The 19,907-nt window shown below is 41.3% G+C and overlaps 1 protein-coding gene and 1 long non-coding RNA gene across 7 annotated transcripts in view; one reads left to right on the forward strand and one right to left on the reverse strand.

The window, feature by feature from the left end:
• Positions 1-5,980, reverse strand: part of LOC143803856 (mucin-2-like) — a 117,881-nt gene extending 111,901 nt beyond the window's left edge. Inside the window, exons 1-3 of the mRNA XM_077281621.1 lie at positions 5,956-5,980; positions 3,664-3,925; positions 2,978-3,092 (exon numbers count right to left, since the gene is read on the reverse strand). Coding sequence (XP_077137736.1) covers positions 2,978-3,092; positions 3,664-3,925; positions 5,956-5,980 — 402 coding nt within the window. The remainder of the gene's footprint in view (positions 1-2,977; positions 3,093-3,663; positions 3,926-5,955) is intronic.
• A 3,165-nt stretch (positions 5,981-9,145) lies between these two features.
• The window catches only part of LOC143806871 (uncharacterized), a 158,391-nt gene continuing 147,629 nt past the window's right edge, over positions 9,146-19,907 (forward strand). For 5 of the 6 annotated variants that reach the window (XR_013221578.1, XR_013221581.1, XR_013221576.1 and 2 more), the window contains exon 1: positions 9,146-9,268. This is a non-coding gene — a long non-coding RNA (uncharacterized LOC143806871). Of the gene's footprint in view, positions 9,282-19,907 lie in introns of all 6 variants that reach the window. The other variant, XR_013221580.1, reaches the window with a different exon arrangement.

The following is a 19,907-nucleotide window of genomic DNA, read 5'->3' on the forward strand; positions in this document are numbered from 1 at the left end:
AAAGAAGCCCAGGAGAAGGAAAGGGCTTAGAGGGGAACTGTGACTGGGCACCCTCTAAGCCGAAGCACAGGAACCGCGCATCGAGAGCCCAAGGCCGTGTTATACTCCAGATCACATGGTAGAACCGGAGGGTAAAGGACTTTATGTAATTTGCCCGCACCCACACTTTAAGGTGTAGCAGTATACGAAGAGTCCGAGTCATGATAGAGACCCTATAAAAAGTCTCACACTGCCCAACATACGGGTAACTGTCCCAGAGAGAGGACTTTGTCAGCAAGCCACAGGCAGCAAGGACCTCGCATACGAGTGCAGGTAGGAAGGCTAACAAACCTCACCTGTGAGAGGGATCAACTTTGCCTCCAGGCCGGCCGGACCATATCACCACCTATTCCTGGTACCCTGGACTGTGGCTTGCTACCACCAGTAAGCCAGGTAAAGACGTTACAACCTTGTGTCCTCCATTTATTTGCCAGAATCCACTATACCATCCTTGCCATATACCTTAGGAGCCCATCTTTGCTGCAGTAACATCACCCCAGAGGACCCCTTTAAGCAGCGTTGGTCATCTCTGACCAAGAACCACAGGTGGCATCACGAACACAAACTTTATTACAAATTCCCCTTTTAAAGACCTTTCCCTTTTTACTTGAGCACCCAGGGCCATGGACAGGGTCGCAGCCACCGTGACATACCCTTTAAGTACAGACCCGGTACCGAGTACCCCACTGCCCTGGCGGGCGACTCAGAAGCATGATAGAAAGGGGCAACTTTTTGCTGAGTGGAGAGCACATAGGGCATATTACTGCAAGGGAGCAAAAAGAATTGTGTTGTTACTTACTAATGGTAGAGACAATATAGGAATCATTACTGTTTGTTGGGGTGAAAATAACTTTATAGGGTGCCAAGGAACTTGGTGTAAGGAACTGAAAAAGAAATTGGGGAAGCAGCAGGATGAAGTGTGACCATTGTTTGGTGACTGTATTAGAACTATATGAGACATAGAACTGAGCCTATCAGGTTACAGAAACTTGAAAAAACAAGCACAGTCACAGGAGCGCTGAAATGAAGCCTGGACAAAAATATTGGTGTAAACCACAACGCGTTTCAACATTACCCCGCCTTCATCAGGTGGAACACCGTTGAAACACGTTGTGGTTTACACCAATATTTTTGTCCAGGCTTCATTTCAGCGCTCCTGTGACCGTGCTTGTTTTTTCAAGTTTCATTTTTTTCCTTCTCTAAGGTTCACGGCTGGAGCTGCGTTGAATCCTGCTTTCCCTTTTCATTTCCCTTGCTGCCCTCACAGCACTCCTAAGAGACCGCTATTTTCCTGACTTACTATCAGGTTACAGAAGCTATCTTGCATGCCATCTCCAATATGTATATATATATTTGTGATAGGTTTGGCCACTTCCGGCTCTCATCAATGGTACCGGGGTGGGCTGGGACTAGGAGTTCAGGTTGGGAGGGGGCCGGTTGGTGCATGGGAGGTTCAATGGGCTGTAATAGACTATGGCAGTGAGAGACTTGAGGCCTAGTAGGAAAACCCGGTGACCCCTGCTAGGGCCAGAGCTTCAAGTGAGAACTCACGTGATGACTCCCAACACTGGGCAGTCCACCTTTGTGAAAAGGACTCTAAAATTAAGTAGTAAAAGACTTCCTTGTTTATTCTAAACTTGTTGTTATTCCTTCTACTGTTAAATTGCAAAGTTATTAACACTCATTGTTTAAAAGTTACAGGTCTAGCAAACAGAAGAGCAGATCTGGATGCACATATACTGATCTTAGAGTTTTAGAGATAATTTAAGTATGGTACGCAAGAGACAGGATGATACTACCTGTCAGAGGAGGTGTTTGCAGCTGGACATGACAGTGTGTAGGGAGTGCTTGAAGGGAGAATACCTAATGGGGATATTGTTGGAACCCTTGGATCTTGGTATACTGCTTCGGGGTGATTTCTGTGGAAAAGCTTTGGTTATCATTATACCCGTAATGGGGGCTTTGATTGCCACTACTGTAAGTGGGGATGGAGCTGAATATGGCTCACGAGCCTCTCTCAGATCTGGAAGTGGCTTATGACCCTCTCGCAGAGCTGGATGTGGCTATCAAGGTCAGAAAGTTTGGGGAACACTGCTCTAATACATCTGAAGCAGTATTTAGTATGCTCCACCTAAATGTGAACTGTTCACAGGAGGAGTTTTCATGTAATAGGAACTCCCCTAGGTTTTGAACATAATTTACATTCCTTTCATCCTTTCTTGAAATTTTAGTTTAAAAAGTTTGTAAGAAAATGTGACCATATGAACATTATGCATTGACAAGGCTGGACCACTTTACTCCATTCATAAATGTAGTATACCATCTCTGACTTCTGTCTGGAAAGTCCTGATCTCCCTATTTGCAGCTGAATGATTTCCTTAAATAGGTTATGCTAGACCATTTTGGATTTTTTTTACTATTGGCATAAAAAGTAGGAAGCAGATAGTTGGCAAGTGAGGGAAGTACCTACCTGCTTTTTCATTGACCGCTCCTGCCAGCGATCCAGCTGCTCCGCATCAACCGAGCAACTCCTCTTCTTCCATGCTGCTCTGTTGATGGGGTGTGACTGTCAACATCATGCTGATTGATAGCGGGGAGTCAGCAGTCAATCAGAATGACGTCAGCAGACGAGCCATCAGCAGAGCAGATCGGAAGAGAAACCGCTGATGTCCGCAGAAGAAACTAAATCACCGGTAGGAGCTGTCTGTGACCACTCTGTGCCAGCACAGATTGGCATCGGACACAATAGGCAGCTAGATAACAACTACCTGCCTGTTAGTTCTTAGGCCCATAGTAAAAAAAAATGACCTACAGTAGTCCAGGATAACCCCTTTAATGTTTAACACACTGAAGATGGATGATGACTTTTTTAATGAAAACCATTCCTGTTTCTAATAATGTTTCTATTTGTGCTGCACAAAAAAACTGTGATAATTACCAAAAGAGCGTCATCTTCATTCCACATAAACTGAAGACCTAAACGTGTAGCAATTTTAATGTAAATGCCACTCCTGCCAATCTGGACTCCAGAATAGCTGTAGGGAAGATCCACCCTGCACAAGGCATAACACAAAGGTTAGTAAATTCATGAAATAAACATACAAGAATCTTTCCTACATTTTATTAAATTATTTGCACAGGAGCTGTATGCACCTGATTGTACAGGAATTGTACACACAAATCAGTGTGATACTTTTTAATCAAGAGAATTTACAAGGTCGCGTTTCAATTTTTAATAGAACTGAGCAATGCAAAAATTATTCCAAAGATTGACGTATCCATTTAGCTGAACTTATTATGTTTTAATTCTATATTTCTGCTGCCCAAACAATCAATAAAATATTATTGCCAATCATTGTTATTATTGGTAGAGCCACTCAATGCAGAGATTAGCTGCAGCGGTCACATTTGTTGTAATGGTGATTTCACCGTTGCAGCCTGTCAACAAAGAACGGAGCAGCGTCGGAGAGGTAACATTGGGGCGATTGAAGGTGACTACAGCTGAGTTAATTATTTTCAGAGGCTGAAAGCATTAGATAAAAATTGTATCTCAGACAGCGCTGTCCAATTAAGCAAATATTGATAATACAACTGTAAACTTGAATCATGATAATATATACTCACGGTTGTCCATTAATAGCTATAGTGCCATTTTGTAATTCTATATAAACTCCATCAATCTTTACACTGATATGGCTGATAGTTGGAAGGCTATTTTTGATTTCCCGCCTTATCTGGATGTTAAAGTCCTCAAAGTTGCTCTTGCAGTTTGATGCATACAGATAGTTGCATGTTCCCGGGAAATAAAATATATCACCGTCAAAGGTCTTAAAATAGTAATTGCCCCACGTACTGCAAACTTGTCCATTGTGAGCAGTAACTGTGCCTGTTGAAAATAGAAAAGAGTCTATATATAAAATTCATCTGACATTTATAATAGTCATATGCAAAAATAAAAGTAATTTCCTAAAAAATATAAAAACTAATAAATCATAGGTTCCTAAAAATATTAATATTATAAATAGTAGTTGTTATAGGAGTAGTTGTATGAGTAGAAAAATAGTAGTGGTAAGTAGTAGTAGCAGTAGTAATAGCCTTAGTAGTAGCTGTAGTAATAGCTTAATTTGTAGTAGTACTAGGGAAGTAGTAGTAGTTTTAGTTTTAGTAGTAGACATAGCAGTCATAGTAGTAGAAGTAGTAATACTAGAAGTAGAAGTAGTAGTACTAGTAGCAGTAGTAGAAGTAGTAGAAATAGTAGCAGTAGTAGTAGAAGTAGTAGTAATACTAGTAGAAGTTAAAGTAGTAGACGTAGTAGTCATAGTAGTAGAAGTAGTAATAATAGTAGTAGAAGTAGTAGTACTAGTAGAAGTAGTAGTAGTTGAAGTAGTAATAGTAGTAGTAGAAGTAGCAGTACTTTTAGCAGTAGTAGTAGTAGAAGAAGTAATAGTAGTAGTAGAAGTAGCAGTACTAGTAGCAGTAGTAGTAGTAGTAGAAGTAGTAATACTAGTAGTAGAAGTAGTAGTACTAGTAGAAGTAGTAGTACTAGTAGCCGTAGTAGTAATAAAAGTAATAATACTAGTAGTAGAAGTAGTAGTACTAGTAGCAGTAGTAGTACTAGTAGCAGTAGTAGTAGTAGAAGTAGTAGTAGAAATAGTAGCAGTAGTAGTAGTAATACTAGTAGAAGTTGTAGTAGTAGTCATAGTAGTAGAAGTAGTAATACTAGTTGCAGAAGTAGCAGTACTAGTAGAAGTACTAGTAGTAGAAGTAGTAATACTAGTAGCAGTAGTAGTAGAAGTAGTAGTAATACTAGTAGTAGAAGTAGTAGTACTAGTAAAAGTAGTAGTACTAGTAGCAGTAGTAGAAGTAGAAGTAGAAATCCTAGTAGTAGAAGTAGTAGTACTAGTAGAAGTAGTAGTACTAGCAGCAGTAGTAGAAGTAGAAGTAGAAATCCTAGTAGTAGAAGTAGTAGTACTACTAGTAGAAGTAGTAGTACTAGCAGCAGTAGTAGTAGAAGTAGTAATAGTAGTAGTAGAAGTAGTAGTACTAGTAGTAGAAGTAGTAGTATTACTAGTAGTAGAAGTAGTAGTACTAGTAAAAGTAGTAGTACTAGTAGCAGTAGTAGTAGTAGAAGTAGTAATACTAGTAGTAGAAGTAGTAGTACTAGTAGTAGTAGTAGTAGTAGAAGTAGTAACACTAGTAGTAGAAGTAGTAGTACTAGTAAAAGTAGTAGTACTAGTAGCAGTAGTAGTAGTAGTAGAAGTAGTAATGCTGGTAGTAGAAGTAGCAGTAGAAATAGTAGCAGTAGTAGTAATACTAGTAGAAGTTGTAGTAGTAGACGTAGTAGTCATAGTAGTAGAAGTAGTAATACTAGTAGTAGAAGTATTAGTACTAGTAGAAGTAGTAGTAGTAGAAGTAGCAATACTAGTAGCAGAAGTAGTAGTACTAGTAGCAGTAGTAGTAGAAGTAATAATACTAGTAGTAGAAGCAGTAGTACTAGTAGAAATAGTAGTACTAGTAGCAGTAGTAGTAGTAGAAGTAGTGGAAGTAGTAGTAGTAGTAGAAGTAGTAGTAGAAATAGTAGAAGTAGTAGAAGTAGTAGTAGAAGTTGTAGAAGTAGTAATACTAGTAGTAGAAGTAGTAGTCATAGTAGTAGAAGTATTAGTGGAAGTTGCAATAGATGGAGTAGCATAAAGGCTCAATGTATTAAGCATCCATGTGCTGTCCGTATGCAAAACTGATAGCATACGCACAGCACAGCTACCAATGCAAGTCAATGTGGTTGTTCAAATGAATGTTTTAAACCATGTACCAATGGTCTGTGTGTAAATAATCACAGCACACAGTACATTGACCTGTATTCTGGATGAGACTCGCCCATTAATATGTCAATAGATGAGTAAAAAACAGATCACGTACAGGTTACCATCAGGATGTCATGCATTTTTCATTGATATATAACAATATTGAATATAGTAAATATTTGTCCTTTACGATTTATGAACTTGCTCATGTAAAAACGGATGCCATACACATTGCATGCCAATGAAAAATCGTCAGGTTGAATTTTGTGTCTGCTCAGTGAAACCCGGCCTTAGTTGTAGTAGTAGTAAAAGCAGTAGTAGTGCAAATAGTAGTTATAGTAGAAATAGTATAGCATATAGTAGTAGTATAAGTAATAGTTGTAGTAGTAGGAGCAGAAAAAAAATTGGAATACTTTTAGGACTAATATTTGGTAGCTGTAGTAGTAACGGGAATTACTATGTTCACACTAAATGGGTCCATCACATAGAAACTCTGTTAACAGGAGCCTGTCACCTCCAAAAATGCTATTTACTTCCAAAAAATGCATTTCAATTTTGTCTAGACAGCTTACTAGAGCAGCATCCACAGCAGGGATGTTCAACTCAAATACAAAGTGGGCCAAAATTAGAATGTGGACAAGTCGCGGCCAACCTTGATATTTACAACATTAATCACAACAGACAAAAAGGTAATGGAAGGAGGGAGAAAAAATAGGTTGTAGTAATGTGCCTAGGGTAGAGAGAACCCCAATACTACAGGAGGAGTTAGGGTTGTGGGGATGGTAGATAGCAGTATACCGGGAATTAATAGGGTATGGTGACTCAAAAGAAGGAAATTTAGGGAAGTAAAGAATATTAGAAATACATTAACAACACTGAAAACAATAATATTCACAGAGTCAGGATGGTAGGGAGTGAGAAAAGGGTAAGATCTCAATGCATAGGGAAATGGTAACTGCAGCACCCCAGAGTCCTGGTCGTTGCAGTAATGTCATTCTTCCACCAGGGGGAGTGATATTACATCTGAAGGCAATAAAGGAGATCTCCTTATCAGGTATCACAAACCTCACAACACACTTCACACTCTAGGCCGCCAGGGGGAGCTACGCTCCTATCTATTAGGGCACTCCTCACAATTAGGTAAAACTGGTGGTCTGGACAGAAAGTTAGGCAGAAGCTGGCTGGAGCGAGTTCCGGTCAGATCCAGACTGCGGTCTGAGGAGGACGAGGGTCCACTGAGCTGCGCCTGCCCGACGTGCGGCAGCATCCCAAGAAAGAGACACGAACAGCGAATTGTATTGCAGAGGGTGAGAAACAAAGTCATAGCGAAAGGAGAGGAAACCAGAAGGAGTTCTGCCCTGTAAAAGGCTGCCTCCTACTGAGGCGCAGGAATCTGGTAGCCAGGACACTGAGGGAGTAAGGATCTCTACGCTTTACTTCAGAGACTGGCAGGACAGTTAATTCCACATTAGCTGCCCGACCTTATACCCAGGAGGTACGGTGGCAACTTGTGGGGGGCCGGGGCGTGATAGAGAACCTGTAAAAAGCCTCAGGCCATCAGTCATATGGGTATGTCCTATCCTATCCATCTGGGGGACAGAGAGAAAGAGACATAACATCTACAATAGTTGTGAGGACTAGGGTTGAGCGAAACGGGTCGGCAATTTTCAGAAGTCGCCGACTTTTGGCAAAGTCGGGTTTCATGAAACCCGACCCGACCCCTGTGTGGGGTCAGCCATGAAGTCGGCGATCTTCTGAATCTGGAATCGGAATTCCGATACCGATTCCCGATATGTTTAAGATATCGGGAATTGGTATCGGAATTCAGATTTAAGTGTAAAATAAAGAATTAAAATAAAAAATATCGCTATACTTACCCTCTGACGGGCCCTGGTACTAACCGGGAACCTTCCTTCCTTAGAATCAGCCTTCCTGGACCCTGCGGTGACGTCACGGTGACGTCACGGCTTGTGATTGGTCGCGCGGCCGCCCATGTGACCGCTCGCGCGACCAATCACAAGCCGCGACGTCACCGTGACGTCACCGAAGGTCCTGGAAGGGCTGATTCTTAGGAAAGAAGGCTGCCGGAACGAAGCCGAGGGTGAGTATATTCCTATTAATTATATACTCACCCTCGGACACGCCCTGCTTCTTTCCGGCAGCCTTCCTTCCTAAGAATCAGCCCTTCCAGGACCTTCGGTGACGTCACGGTGACGTCGCGGCTTGTGATTGGTCGTGCGAGCGGTCACATGGGCGGCCGCGCGACCAATCACAAGCCGCGACGTCACCGTGACGTCACCGCAGGGTCCTGGAAGGCTGATTCTAAGGAAGGAAGGTTCCCGGTTAGTACCAGGGCCCGTCAGAGCGTAAGTATAGCGATATTTTTTATTTTAATTCTTTATTTTACACTTAAATATGGATCCCAGGGCCTGAAGGAGAGTTTCCGCTCCTTCAGACCCTGGGAACCATTGGAAACCCAATGCACTGCATTGGGTTTCGTGTTTCGGCCGACCCCGACCCCGACTTTTTTATAGGATCGGCCCTTTTGAAAAAGTCGGGTTTCGTGAAACCCAACCCGATCCTATAAAAGTAAAGGTCGCTCAACCCTAGTGAGGACCTTACCGAGAAGCTCAGCAGGGAGGTACTACAACACCCAGGCGCTAGAGGAAGGCTACTGATTTATATTTCTAGTGCAGTAACGCAATTCAATTTTCATATTTTATGTTTGCATGCAAAGGCGCTACAGTGTGCTGCCTTATCTGTTTTAGTGATCTGAACATAGCCAAAATTTCAATCTAACTCAGTAGTTATACATTTGCTTTGTGATCTGTGAAATGTTTTAATTTTCAAGGCTATTGAGGTTAATTTTTCAAAATTATTTTGGATATCATTTTGAATTAATATTTTACAATAAATAATTTGGACCTTTATATGTCATGTTGACCTATGGAAAGAATAGCTTACCTAGTCCAATAATTGGTTTAATGTTTTACATCCTGGACCGGCTCCTGTCTCTTGCACAGTGTCACTATATTTCAAAATTTGTATGAACATTTATGTTTGCTGTTCCTTGTACGCATTGTGTATTTTGATATATATTTTGTGTATTGTTCATTGGTTAATATGACCAAAAACTTAAAGGGATATTCCCATCTTCAAGATTATATCCCAATATGTAGTAGGTATAATATTAATAATATAAGCAAATACTTAGAATTAGAAACATAGTAGTTCTTTTGATAAGCTATGTCGCTTACCCCATGTGCAGGGTATTACAGTAGTTTAAGTATCCATGGTAACGAACACTCATATAGTGACAGTTAGTTAGTTATTAGTGGTTGGGACCATGGATACCTAAGCTACTGCAATGCGCTCCACATTGGGTAGCATAGCGTGTCAGAAGATCTACATTACATTTCTATTTGGAGGTATTAACTACCGGTAATATTATTATTTTTACACCTACTACATATTTGCATAGGAACTTGGAGATGGAGATACCCCTTTAACCCCTTCATGAAATGTACGGAACTGCGGGAAGTGCGTACTCACAAGCTATTTCTGGTCACCATGCTGCATTGTGCCGTGACCAAGTTAAGATAGTTTCTGTCTCTGACAAAATAAAACCATGCACGTCGCCCCAGGGGGCTGTGCCGCTCCCCAGCGTCGGTGATTGCTGTGTTTAGCCAATCAAGTCTGACCAGCCAATCACAGCGATGTGACAATAAAAAATCAACGTGACAAGTGGTGATTGGTACTATCTGGGACAGCACCAATCCCAGCACACACAATGGATTGGGTGATTGCAACATGACCTCTGCTGCGCTGAGCATTTATGCTCTTCTCAAGGCCACTGCGCTCTAATCATTATCGCTGTTGATCAGAGTCTGCGCCAAGGGACTTTTTCTTTTTTTTAGCTCTAGGAAATTCAGCGGATCCGCTTTTCTTTTGCATGAAAAAGAATAGTTAGTGCAAGTATACATGTAGGGCAGTGTAGTTAACGTCACTGTCATTTTTTTAACCCCTTTCTGACCTCGGACGGGATAGTACGTCCGAGGTCAGATCCCCTGCTTTGATGCAGGGCTCCGCAGTGAGCCCGCATCAAAGCTGGGACATGTCAGCTGTTTTGAACAGCTGACATGTGCCCGCAATAGCGGCGGGTGAAATCGCGATTCACCCGCCGCTATTAACTAGTTAAATGCCGCTGTCAAGCGCAGACAGCGGACGGAAATGAGCGCACTGCCGACCCCGTCTCATGATCGGAGGTCGGCGATGCTTCTGAATAGTAACCATAGAGGTCTTTGAGACCTCTATGGTTACTGATCCCCGGCAGCTGTGAGCGCCACCCTGTGGTCGGCGCTCACAGCACACCTGCATTTCTGCTACATAGCAGCGAACATCAGATCACTGCTATGTAGCAGAGCCGATCGCGTTGAGCCAGATTCTAGCCTCCTATGGAGGCTATTGAAGCATGGCAAAAGTAAAAAAAAAAAGAAAAAAAAAAAGTGATAAAAATAAAAAAAAATATAAAAGTTGAAATCACCCCCCTTTCGTCCCAATCAAAATAAATCAATAAAAAAAAATCAAACCTACACATATTTGGTATAGCCGCGTTCAGAATGGCCCGATCTATCAATAAAAAAAAGCATTAACCTGATCGCTAAACGGCGTAGCGAGAAAAAAATTTGAAACGCCAGAATTACGTTTTTTTGGTCACCACGACATTGCATTAAAATGCAATAACGGGTGATCAAAAGAATGTATCTGCGCCAAAATGGTATTCTTAAAAACACCAGCTCGGCACGCAAAAAATAAGCCCTCACGTGACCCCAGATCATGAAAAATGGAGACGCTATGAGTATCGGAAAATGGCACATTTTTTTTTTTTTTAAGCAAAGTTTGGAATTTTTTTTCACCACTTAGATAAATATAACCTAGTCACGTTGGGTGTCTATGAACTTGTACTGACCTGGAGAATCATAATGGCAGGTCAGTTTTAGCATTTAGTGAACCTAGCAAAAAAGCCAAACAAAAAACAAATGTGGGATTGCACTTTTTTTGCAATTTCACCGCACTTGGAATTTTTTTCCTGTTTTTTAGTACACGGCATGGTAAAACCAATGATGTCGTTCAAAAAAATAAGCCCTCACATGGCTAAATTGACGGAAAAATAAAAAAATTATGGCTCTGGGAAGGAGGGGAGCGAAAAACGAACACGGAAAAATGGAAAATCCCAAGGTCATGAAACTTTTTTTTACTTCTTCTGATATTTCCTTTCTTTTTTTTTCTTCTAAATGTTTCTTCTAATTTTTTTCTACTTCTTTTTTCTCTACTTTTTCTTTACCTTTTTTCTCTACTTTTTTTTTAGTAAATTCAATAACAAATAGAATTCTTTACCCATGCCCCACACAATGTACATGTAAAAGCAAGACTTACACACACATCCCCAGTGTTTTGAAAAATAAAATAAAAATGACCTATTCGTCAAGAAGATGCTATTCACCAGAGGAGGCTTACGCTTTCCTTGCCTCCAACACGGATTCAGGCAATAAGGAAAATCCCACATTCCTCTATTTCTCTTCCTTCTCCTCCTTCTCCTCAACTACTGAGGAGGGACCCCCAGTAAGGCGTCACTTCAGCAATCCATCTCATTTGGACTCCATCCCCTGAAAATTATCAACCTGTTTTTCTGGATATCATGGGCAGCTCAGGAATCCAACTTGATGCTACTGGCCTCACTAAAATTGACTTACCGTACTTCAAATTCTTTTTCAGCGAGGATATAATAAATCTTATGGTGGTCCAGACAAATTTTTATACCCATTAATTTTTTGCACAAAATCCCACGTCATCACATTCCAGATGGACCCCTGTAAATGCTGCAGTATTTATGACATTTTGAGGGATTAAACTGAATATGGGCATAGTCAAAAACTACTTTACAGCACACTAGTTTTCCGAATGGCCATGAAAACGACACAATTTGAAGCAACCCAAAAATGTTTGTATTATAGCAATAATGCACAATGTTCTCCCTGAGATGATCCTAACTTTGAACACCTATATAAAATTTGGCTAGTAGTCAACCACTTCATCAGAAAATTTGCTGAGGCATACAACCCCCAAAGGAACATCTGTGTAGATTAATCTATAGTTACTTTCAAAGGGAGGCAAACATTTTGACAATACCTGCCCAGTAAGAGGGCGAGGTACGGAATTAAACTGTACAAGCTGTGCAACAATACTTCAAGGTACACCCACAGATTTTGGGTCTATGAAGGGAGGGACAACCAGATTGACACGTCTGAATGCCTCCTTGTCCTGAGAGTGAGTGGGAAAATTGTGTGGGAATTTCTGCACCAACTGCTGGATAAGGGTTATTATCACTTCTATGTAAATAACTTTTACACTAGCAGCTCACTCTTAAGAGCCTCTCTGTCAGAGGTACAGTTGCATGTGGGAGAGTGCATAGAAATCAGAGAGTCCTCCCTAAGCCACTAATTGGACAACTGTAGAGATCAATGCAGTGACAACATGCTGGTGGTCAAGTATAAAGCCTAAGTCACACTAAACGACTTCCCAACGATCACGACCAGCGATACGACCTGGCCGTGATCGTTGGTAAGTCGTTGTGTGGTCGCTGGGGAGCTGTCACACAGACAGCTCTCTCCAGCGACCAACGATCAGGGGAACGACTTCGGCATCATTGAAACTGTCTTCAACTATGCCGAAGTCCCCCTGCAGCACCCGGGTAACCAGGGTGAACATCGGGTTACTAAGTGCAGGACCGCGCTTAGTAACACGATGTTTACCCTGGTTACCGGGTGCTAATGCAAGCGCTGCTGCCGAGAGCTTCCCTGCACTGAATGTGTCAGCACCGGCAGTAACAGCGGTGACGTCACCGCTGTGCTCTGCTTTACTGCCGGCGCTGACACAGTCAGTGCAGGGAAGCTCTCGGCAGCAGCGCGTGCATTAGCAGCGCTCCTGCCGAAAGCAGTTTTAACCCTGTGGATGCCGGCGGGGGACGTGACAGACATCAGAATGTGAGTATGTACTGTTTTTTTTTTATACTTTTATAATGGTAACCAGGGTAAATATCGGGTTACTAAGCGAGGCCCTGCGCTTAGTAACCCTATATTCACCCTAGTTACAAGTGAACACATCGCTGGATTGGCATCACACACGCCGATCCAGCGATGACAGCGGGTGATCAGCGACCAAAAAATGGTCCTGACCATTCCCCAACAACCAACGATCTCCCAGCAGGGGCCTGATCGTTGGTCGCTGTCACACATAACGAGATCGTTAGCGGGATCGTTGCTACGTCACCAAAAGCGTGACGTTGCAACGATATCGTTAACGATATCGTTATGTGTGACTCAGCCTTAAGGACAAAAGGAATGTCCTTTTCTTGACCAAAAAGTGACAACAGGTCACCTGTCACTGTCTGAGGGTACAACAACAGACGTCCCAAAATGAGATTGTATACTGGATTACTGGATTATAATAAATTAATATGGTATAGATTTCTCAGATCAGGTCCTTAAACTGTACTGTGCCATCTGAAAACATAAAGTACGGTAGGAAAAATTGACCATGCACATTGTACAATTGGTTTTGTGCCATTTCAATGAGCACTCAATATGGAGATCTTCCTTCAGTGTCAGGGGGCAGTCATCAAGGCCCTAGTGTTTGATACACTTTGAAATAGTGACCGTCCCAGTATTTCTGAAACAGATGGTGCCCATACCGCACTATGTCAACATTTTCCTGGTGAGGTTCCCCAAGCAATGAAGAAGGGAAGAACATAAAAAAAGGTTCAGAGTATGCTCCAAGAGGGATATATAAAAAGACACAATTTTCCATTGTGAAACCTGCCCTAAGGAATCTGGCCTTTGCATTAGCGATTGCTTCAAAGTATACCACATATCCATAAACTGATAATATTTTGTTTTACACTGTTGACACAAACACTTTTATAATCTGATGTACTCCACGCAACTTACACATACTACCACATTATAAATTCATACACCAGTAAAGCCAAAAGCATTATTACCATTACTATAAATATGCAACTAGATAATTCTTGAGGGATACAGTCTCCAAAAATGGGGTCACTTATTACTCTTGTGAAAATGAATTTTGTTTAGCTAAATCAAACTGTTCTGTGGGAAAAATATAGTTTTTTCTATTCACCGTTCAGCATTGTAAAATTCTGTAAAGCACCTGTGGGTTCAAGGTATCTAGATAAATTCCTTGAGGAGTCTAGTTTTCAAAATGGGGTCATTTGTGGAAGGATTTCCACTGTTTAAGAAAATCAGGGGTTCTCCAAATGCAACATGGCACCCTCAGACCATTCCATCAAAGTCTGCAATCCTTGAGCCCTGTCATTCGCTCAAACAGTAGCTTTCCACCTCACATGGGGTTTCGGCATACTCAGGAGACATTGTACAACAAATTTTGAGATCCATTTTGTCTTATTACCCTTGTAAAAAAAAATAACAAATTTGGAGCTAAAACAACATTTTTTGGAGGAAAAATTCGATTTTTTTTATTTTCATAGCCCAAAGTTATAAAATTCTGTGAGGCACTTGGGGTTCAAGGTGCTCACCACACGTCTGCATAAATTCCTTGAGGCGCGTAATTGTCAAAATGCTGTAATTTGTGGGGGGATTTCCACTGTTTAGGGACATCAGTGGCTCTCCAAACGCAACATGGCACCCACAAACCATTCCATCAAAGTCAGTTCTTCAAAACGTCACTCTTCCACTGTTTAGGCACATCAGGAGAACACCAAACTTGACATGGTGTCTGTTTTTGATTCCATCCAATTTCAAAAAGTCAAACAGTGCTCCTTCTCTTCTGAAACTTGCTGTGTGGCCAAACAGTAGTTTTTCCCCACATATGGGAAATGAGTGTACTCAGGAGAAATTACACAACAAATTTTGATGTCCATTTTCTCCTGCTACCATTGTGAAAAAAAAAAAATGGGGCTAAAGTAACATTTTTGGAAAAAAGATTAAAGTGTTCATTTTTTTCCTTATGTGTTGTTTCATGTGAAGCACCTGAACAGTTAAAAAATATTCTTGAATGTGGTTTTGAGCATTGTGCAGTTTTTAGTATGTTGTCACTTTTGGGTATTTTCTGTCAAATAGGCCATTAAAAGTCAATTTAAATGTGATGTGGTCCCTAAAAATGGTTTTCTACATTTTGTTAGAAAAATGAGAGACTGCTGATCAACTTTTAACCTTTTTAACTTCCTAACAAAAAAATTGTGTCAAAAATGATGCAGATGTAAAGCAGATGTGAGAAATTTTGTTAATTAACTATTTTGTATGATATAACTTTCTGGTTTAAGGACAAAAAATAAAAGTTTGAAAATTGTAAAATTTTCAAAATCTTCGGCAAATTTTGGACATTTTCACAAATAAACTCAAATCATATCCAAACAAATGTTACCACTATTATGAAGTGCAATATGTCATGAAAAGACATTCTCAGAATCACTGGGATCCGTTGAAGCGTTCCAGAGTTATTAGCTCATAAAATGACACTAGTCAGAATTGAAACAATTGGTCTGGTCAGGAAGGTGAAAAAGAGGCTTCGGGGTGAAGGGGTTGAGATTGTTGGAAGTTCTTAGCTATTGCTGTTTAACATGTATATTCAGCTCTGGCAAAAATTAAGAGACCACCACACCAAAACCCTGTCATGGGCAGCCCAATCTCCAGACTTGAACCCCACTGAAAACCTCTGGAATGTAATCAGGAGGATGATGGATGGTCACAAGCCAACAAACAAAGAAGAACTGCGTACATTTTTGCACCAGAAGCAGTGTGAAAGACTGGTGGAAACCATGCCAAGACGCATGAAAGCTGTGAATAAAAATCATGGCTATTCCACAAAATATTGATTTCTGACCTCCTCCTGAGTTATAACATTAGTATTGTTGTTTCTGAATGATTATGAACTTGTTTTCTTTGCATTATTTGACATATGAAAGCACTGGTTTTTTTTTAAATTTTGACCAATTCTTCTCAGAAAAAAAATACAACATTTATTGCTTGGAAATTCGAAGACATGCTGTCAGAAGTTTATAGAATAAATGAACCATTTACATTTTGCTCAAAAATATACCTATAAAGATAAAAATCAGACAAACTGAACTGGTCTCTTAATTTTTGCCAGAGCTGTATTACTTTTCTAGGAAAGGTACCCAATTGTATCACGACGCATGAATGCGTTATAATAGCCATTGAAGAAGTATAGAAACAGTGGATCCATAAATAGATTGTATACTATCACGATTATTTTTGTACTGGTACATAATGCATGTATTGTATATTGTAATTTTTTTAATAATTTACATTTTTTAATGTTTATAAAATGATATAATTTTTTAAAAACCCTTCTTACCCATCCCCAGTTACCCTACCCTTCTCAAGTTGCATATTAAGCTGTCCTGGACTACAAACCTTACAATTTATGGAGGAGCTAAAATATTGCTGCTCTGTGAACAATGGGTGAATAAATTCCATTATTCTCACTGATAAGTACTGAAGCGCTGTTCATTCTTTTTTTTGATTGATGAGTGACCTTTTCTTTAGAATCACTACCCAACTATTGATTTCTTACAGTGCTGTTCCCTTCTCTATTTACTTAAAATTTATATATGGTGATAAAGAAAAAATATATCGGACCAGAGAGACCTATCTGTAGATGTTGTAATTCCATCATTTATTATGAAATATTGCAGGGATTTTAGATCAGCTACTATTTTTTCACGTAAAGGGACCTTTCCAGAATCTATAATTTTTTTTCAAGCTCCCCATAGTCCTATAACCTCATTAAAGTAACCCAGATATGTCCCCAGATGTTCACTGTCTAATTTCTTAATTTTGTTTTCTGGCTCTAGCTTCTCCATTATTGTGGGTTCAGTGTGCAGTAGGTGGTCCTTAAGTACTACTTATGTGACAAATGTAAACTACATTTCCCACAAACGCCTGCTTCTTCTCTAGTTCCTTGCTCTCCCCAATACACAGTTGTACTTAGTCAAGTGGTATAACTTGAAACTTCTGGGCCCCAATGGAAAACCTCAAATGGGGCTCTCAACTATCACTGGTCTCTAATAGTAGTGGTCATCTCATGTGGGCCAAAAATTACTTTTGGGCCTTATTGACTCCCGGGCCTAGGTGCAACTTCAATGCCTGCACCAATTATAGTTACACCCCTGACTTTAGCTACTTCTCCAACTGCTCTGTAATCTGCTGGTGGCCACCAGGACAGAGCTGAGACACGGTTGTGTGTATAGTTTTTAGTATCATATCAATGCAATTAATTCTTGTTCGTCCCCAATACCCTGTTCTAATCCTTCATTTTATGTATTTGTTTTCCCCCTTAGCAACCAATCACAGTGCAGAATTCATTTTGCCAGAGCTGTTAAAAAATGAAAGCTAAGCTGTGATTGGTTGCTATAGCAACAAATACACTTTATGTTTTAGCCAATGTAGCTAAAAGCCTTGGTGTAGTTGGAGCGCCCCCAGACGCAGGGCCGCGGGGTACTCGGTACCAGGCCTCTCTGTCTCGGTCCTGGGGTTGTCACGGTGGCTAGACCCGGTCCGTGACCCTGCTAAGGGGCATCCAATGAAAGGTGGGATGATGGTGCGTGGTGCAGGTCGCGGTGAATAACGAAGACACAGGGTTGCAGTCTCTTTACCTCTTTTCTGAAGGCTTCAGGATCCTCAATCCAGAGTACTGCTAACAGGGCTGGCTGAGACCGGCCGGTCCGAAGGCACATCCAGAGTTCCCTTTGCAGGTGGAAATCAGTGCCTACCTTCTAGCGCCTGTGTGTTGTAGTACCTCCCTGCTGAGCACCACGGGATAGTCCTCACAACTGTTGTGTCTGTTTCTGATGTTCTTTCTCACAACTCGTATCTGTTCTGATGTTCTTTCTCCGTCCCCCAGATGATATGGATAGGACGCACCAGTATGACGGGTAGGCCTGGAGTTCTTCTGGGACCCTAGCGTCGCCCCTCTCCCACAATTGCCCCCTATGTCTTCTTAGGTGATTTAGGGGAGACAGCCAACCTAAAATTAACTGTCCTGCCACTGTTTGAAGTAATGCTTGGAGCCAAATACTTCCTCGGCGTTCCGGCCACCGGCTACGCGCCTCAGTAGGATGTTGCCACGATCTTAAGGCACGACTCCTACTGGCTTTATCTCCTTTTTGCTGCGATCTCATTTCTCACTTCTCCACAATAAACTTCTCGTCGTTTCCTTTCTTAGGATGCCGCCACAACGGGTGCAGGTGTGGCTCTGTAACATTCTGTTCTGTTCGCTAGGTCACTGTCAGGATCCCACCCCTGACAGAGACCCCCCTGAATCTTCCCCTGCAACACCCGCTGCCACAGGATGTTGCCTGGATCCAACCCAGTCAGCTTCTGACTAACTTCCTATCCAGCCCCCAGTTTTACCAGATTGTGAGGAGAGGCCTAATACATAGAACCCTTTGCTCCCCCTGGTGGCCAGAGTGTGAAATGTAGTGTGTGACTGTGATACCTGGTCAGGTGAACTCCTTAAGTGCCATCGGATGTACCATCACTCCCCTTAGTGGCGGAGCGTCAGTACTGCAACGACCAGGACTCTGGGGCGCTGCATATTTCTATTGCATCAATGGGTAGGAGGCATCCATTATAACAAACTAGATGGAGGCCCGATGCTATCGCATCGGGAGGGTGGTGACGTCCCGATGGGGCAGGCTTTGCTGCCCAGCAAGGAGGGTGCCCCGGTGGTGTGGATCCCAGCGGCGTCTGGATTCTAGCGGAGGCCGGGATCCCAAGCTCGGTCAGGATCCCAGCGGCGGTCGGGATCCAAGTGGCAGGCGGTGGGGAGGGGTCTTTGTGGCAGGGGTTTCTTGCGGCGGGGGAGTCCCAGCAGCGGGGGGTCCGGTGATGACCCACTGGTGGTACTGTGCAAGGGCCTGGTACCACCAGCGGGTGCCATATTGGAATACCCATCACTTGGGTATTCCAATTGTGGTCGTCTTACTTCTGGTGCAGAGCGGTGGATTGTGGGATTCGAGGACGTCCAGATGGATATGGATGACAGACAATTTAAGGTAATTATATAAATAGATATGGACATATTCCTACTTTGCAGGGGTAGTTCAGGTTTGGGACAAAAGTCTCCACTCCATCTTTGTCACTGCAGACTATCGAATCTTGACAACTTTATAAAATGACTGCAGACTTTTAACCCAAGCCTACATAATCCCTTTATTGAGACTAACCATTAGTGGTTTATGACTAGTGCTTCAGGTGGTGAAATCTGGAGTCACGAGCTGGGCACTTTTTGAAAACTGATTTCACAACTTTATTTTAGCATTTTAAGCCTTTGAGATATGAATAATATTGTGGAAATAATCTTGTAACCATCAGCAGGCAATTTTCCTTTTTTTTTTTGTTTCGTTTTTTTCTTCCTTTCTTCCAAGAGCCATAACTTTTTTATATTTCTGTCCATATAACCGTATGGTGGATTGTTTTGGCTAAACAAGTTGCACTTTTGAATGACTTTATTAATTTTATCATGTGACACACTGGAAAGCGGAAAAAAATTCAGTGTGTTTCAAAATTGCAAAAAAATTGCAACTCCACAATTAGTTTTTAGGTTTTTTATTTACTATGTTCGCTATACAAAAAAGAATTACCCAGCAACATTATTCTCCAGGTCAGTACGATTGTGCAGATAACAAACATACAGAGTTTCTTTTTAAGTGGTAAAAAAAAAAAATGTGAAAATTTTAAAAAAAAATTCTCATGTGTCGCCATTTTACAAGATCTGTAACCTTTTTAATTTTTGGTTGATGCAGAAGTGTGAGGGCTTATCTTTTATGCACTGATCTGATGTTTTTATTGGTTCCATTTTGGGGTAGATACGATATATTGAACACCTTTTATTACATTTTGTGGCGGCAAAAAAAAATAATTGTGGTGATTTGATTATTGTTCTCATTACGCCATTTACCGATCAGAGTAATTTGTTTTATATTTTGATAGATCAGACTTCCAC

This window comes from Ranitomeya variabilis, chromosome 2 (genome assembly GCF_051348905.1).
Source record: "Ranitomeya variabilis isolate aRanVar5 chromosome 2, aRanVar5.hap1, whole genome shotgun sequence".
Lineage (NCBI taxonomy): Eukaryota > Metazoa > Chordata > Amphibia > Anura > Dendrobatidae > Ranitomeya > Ranitomeya variabilis.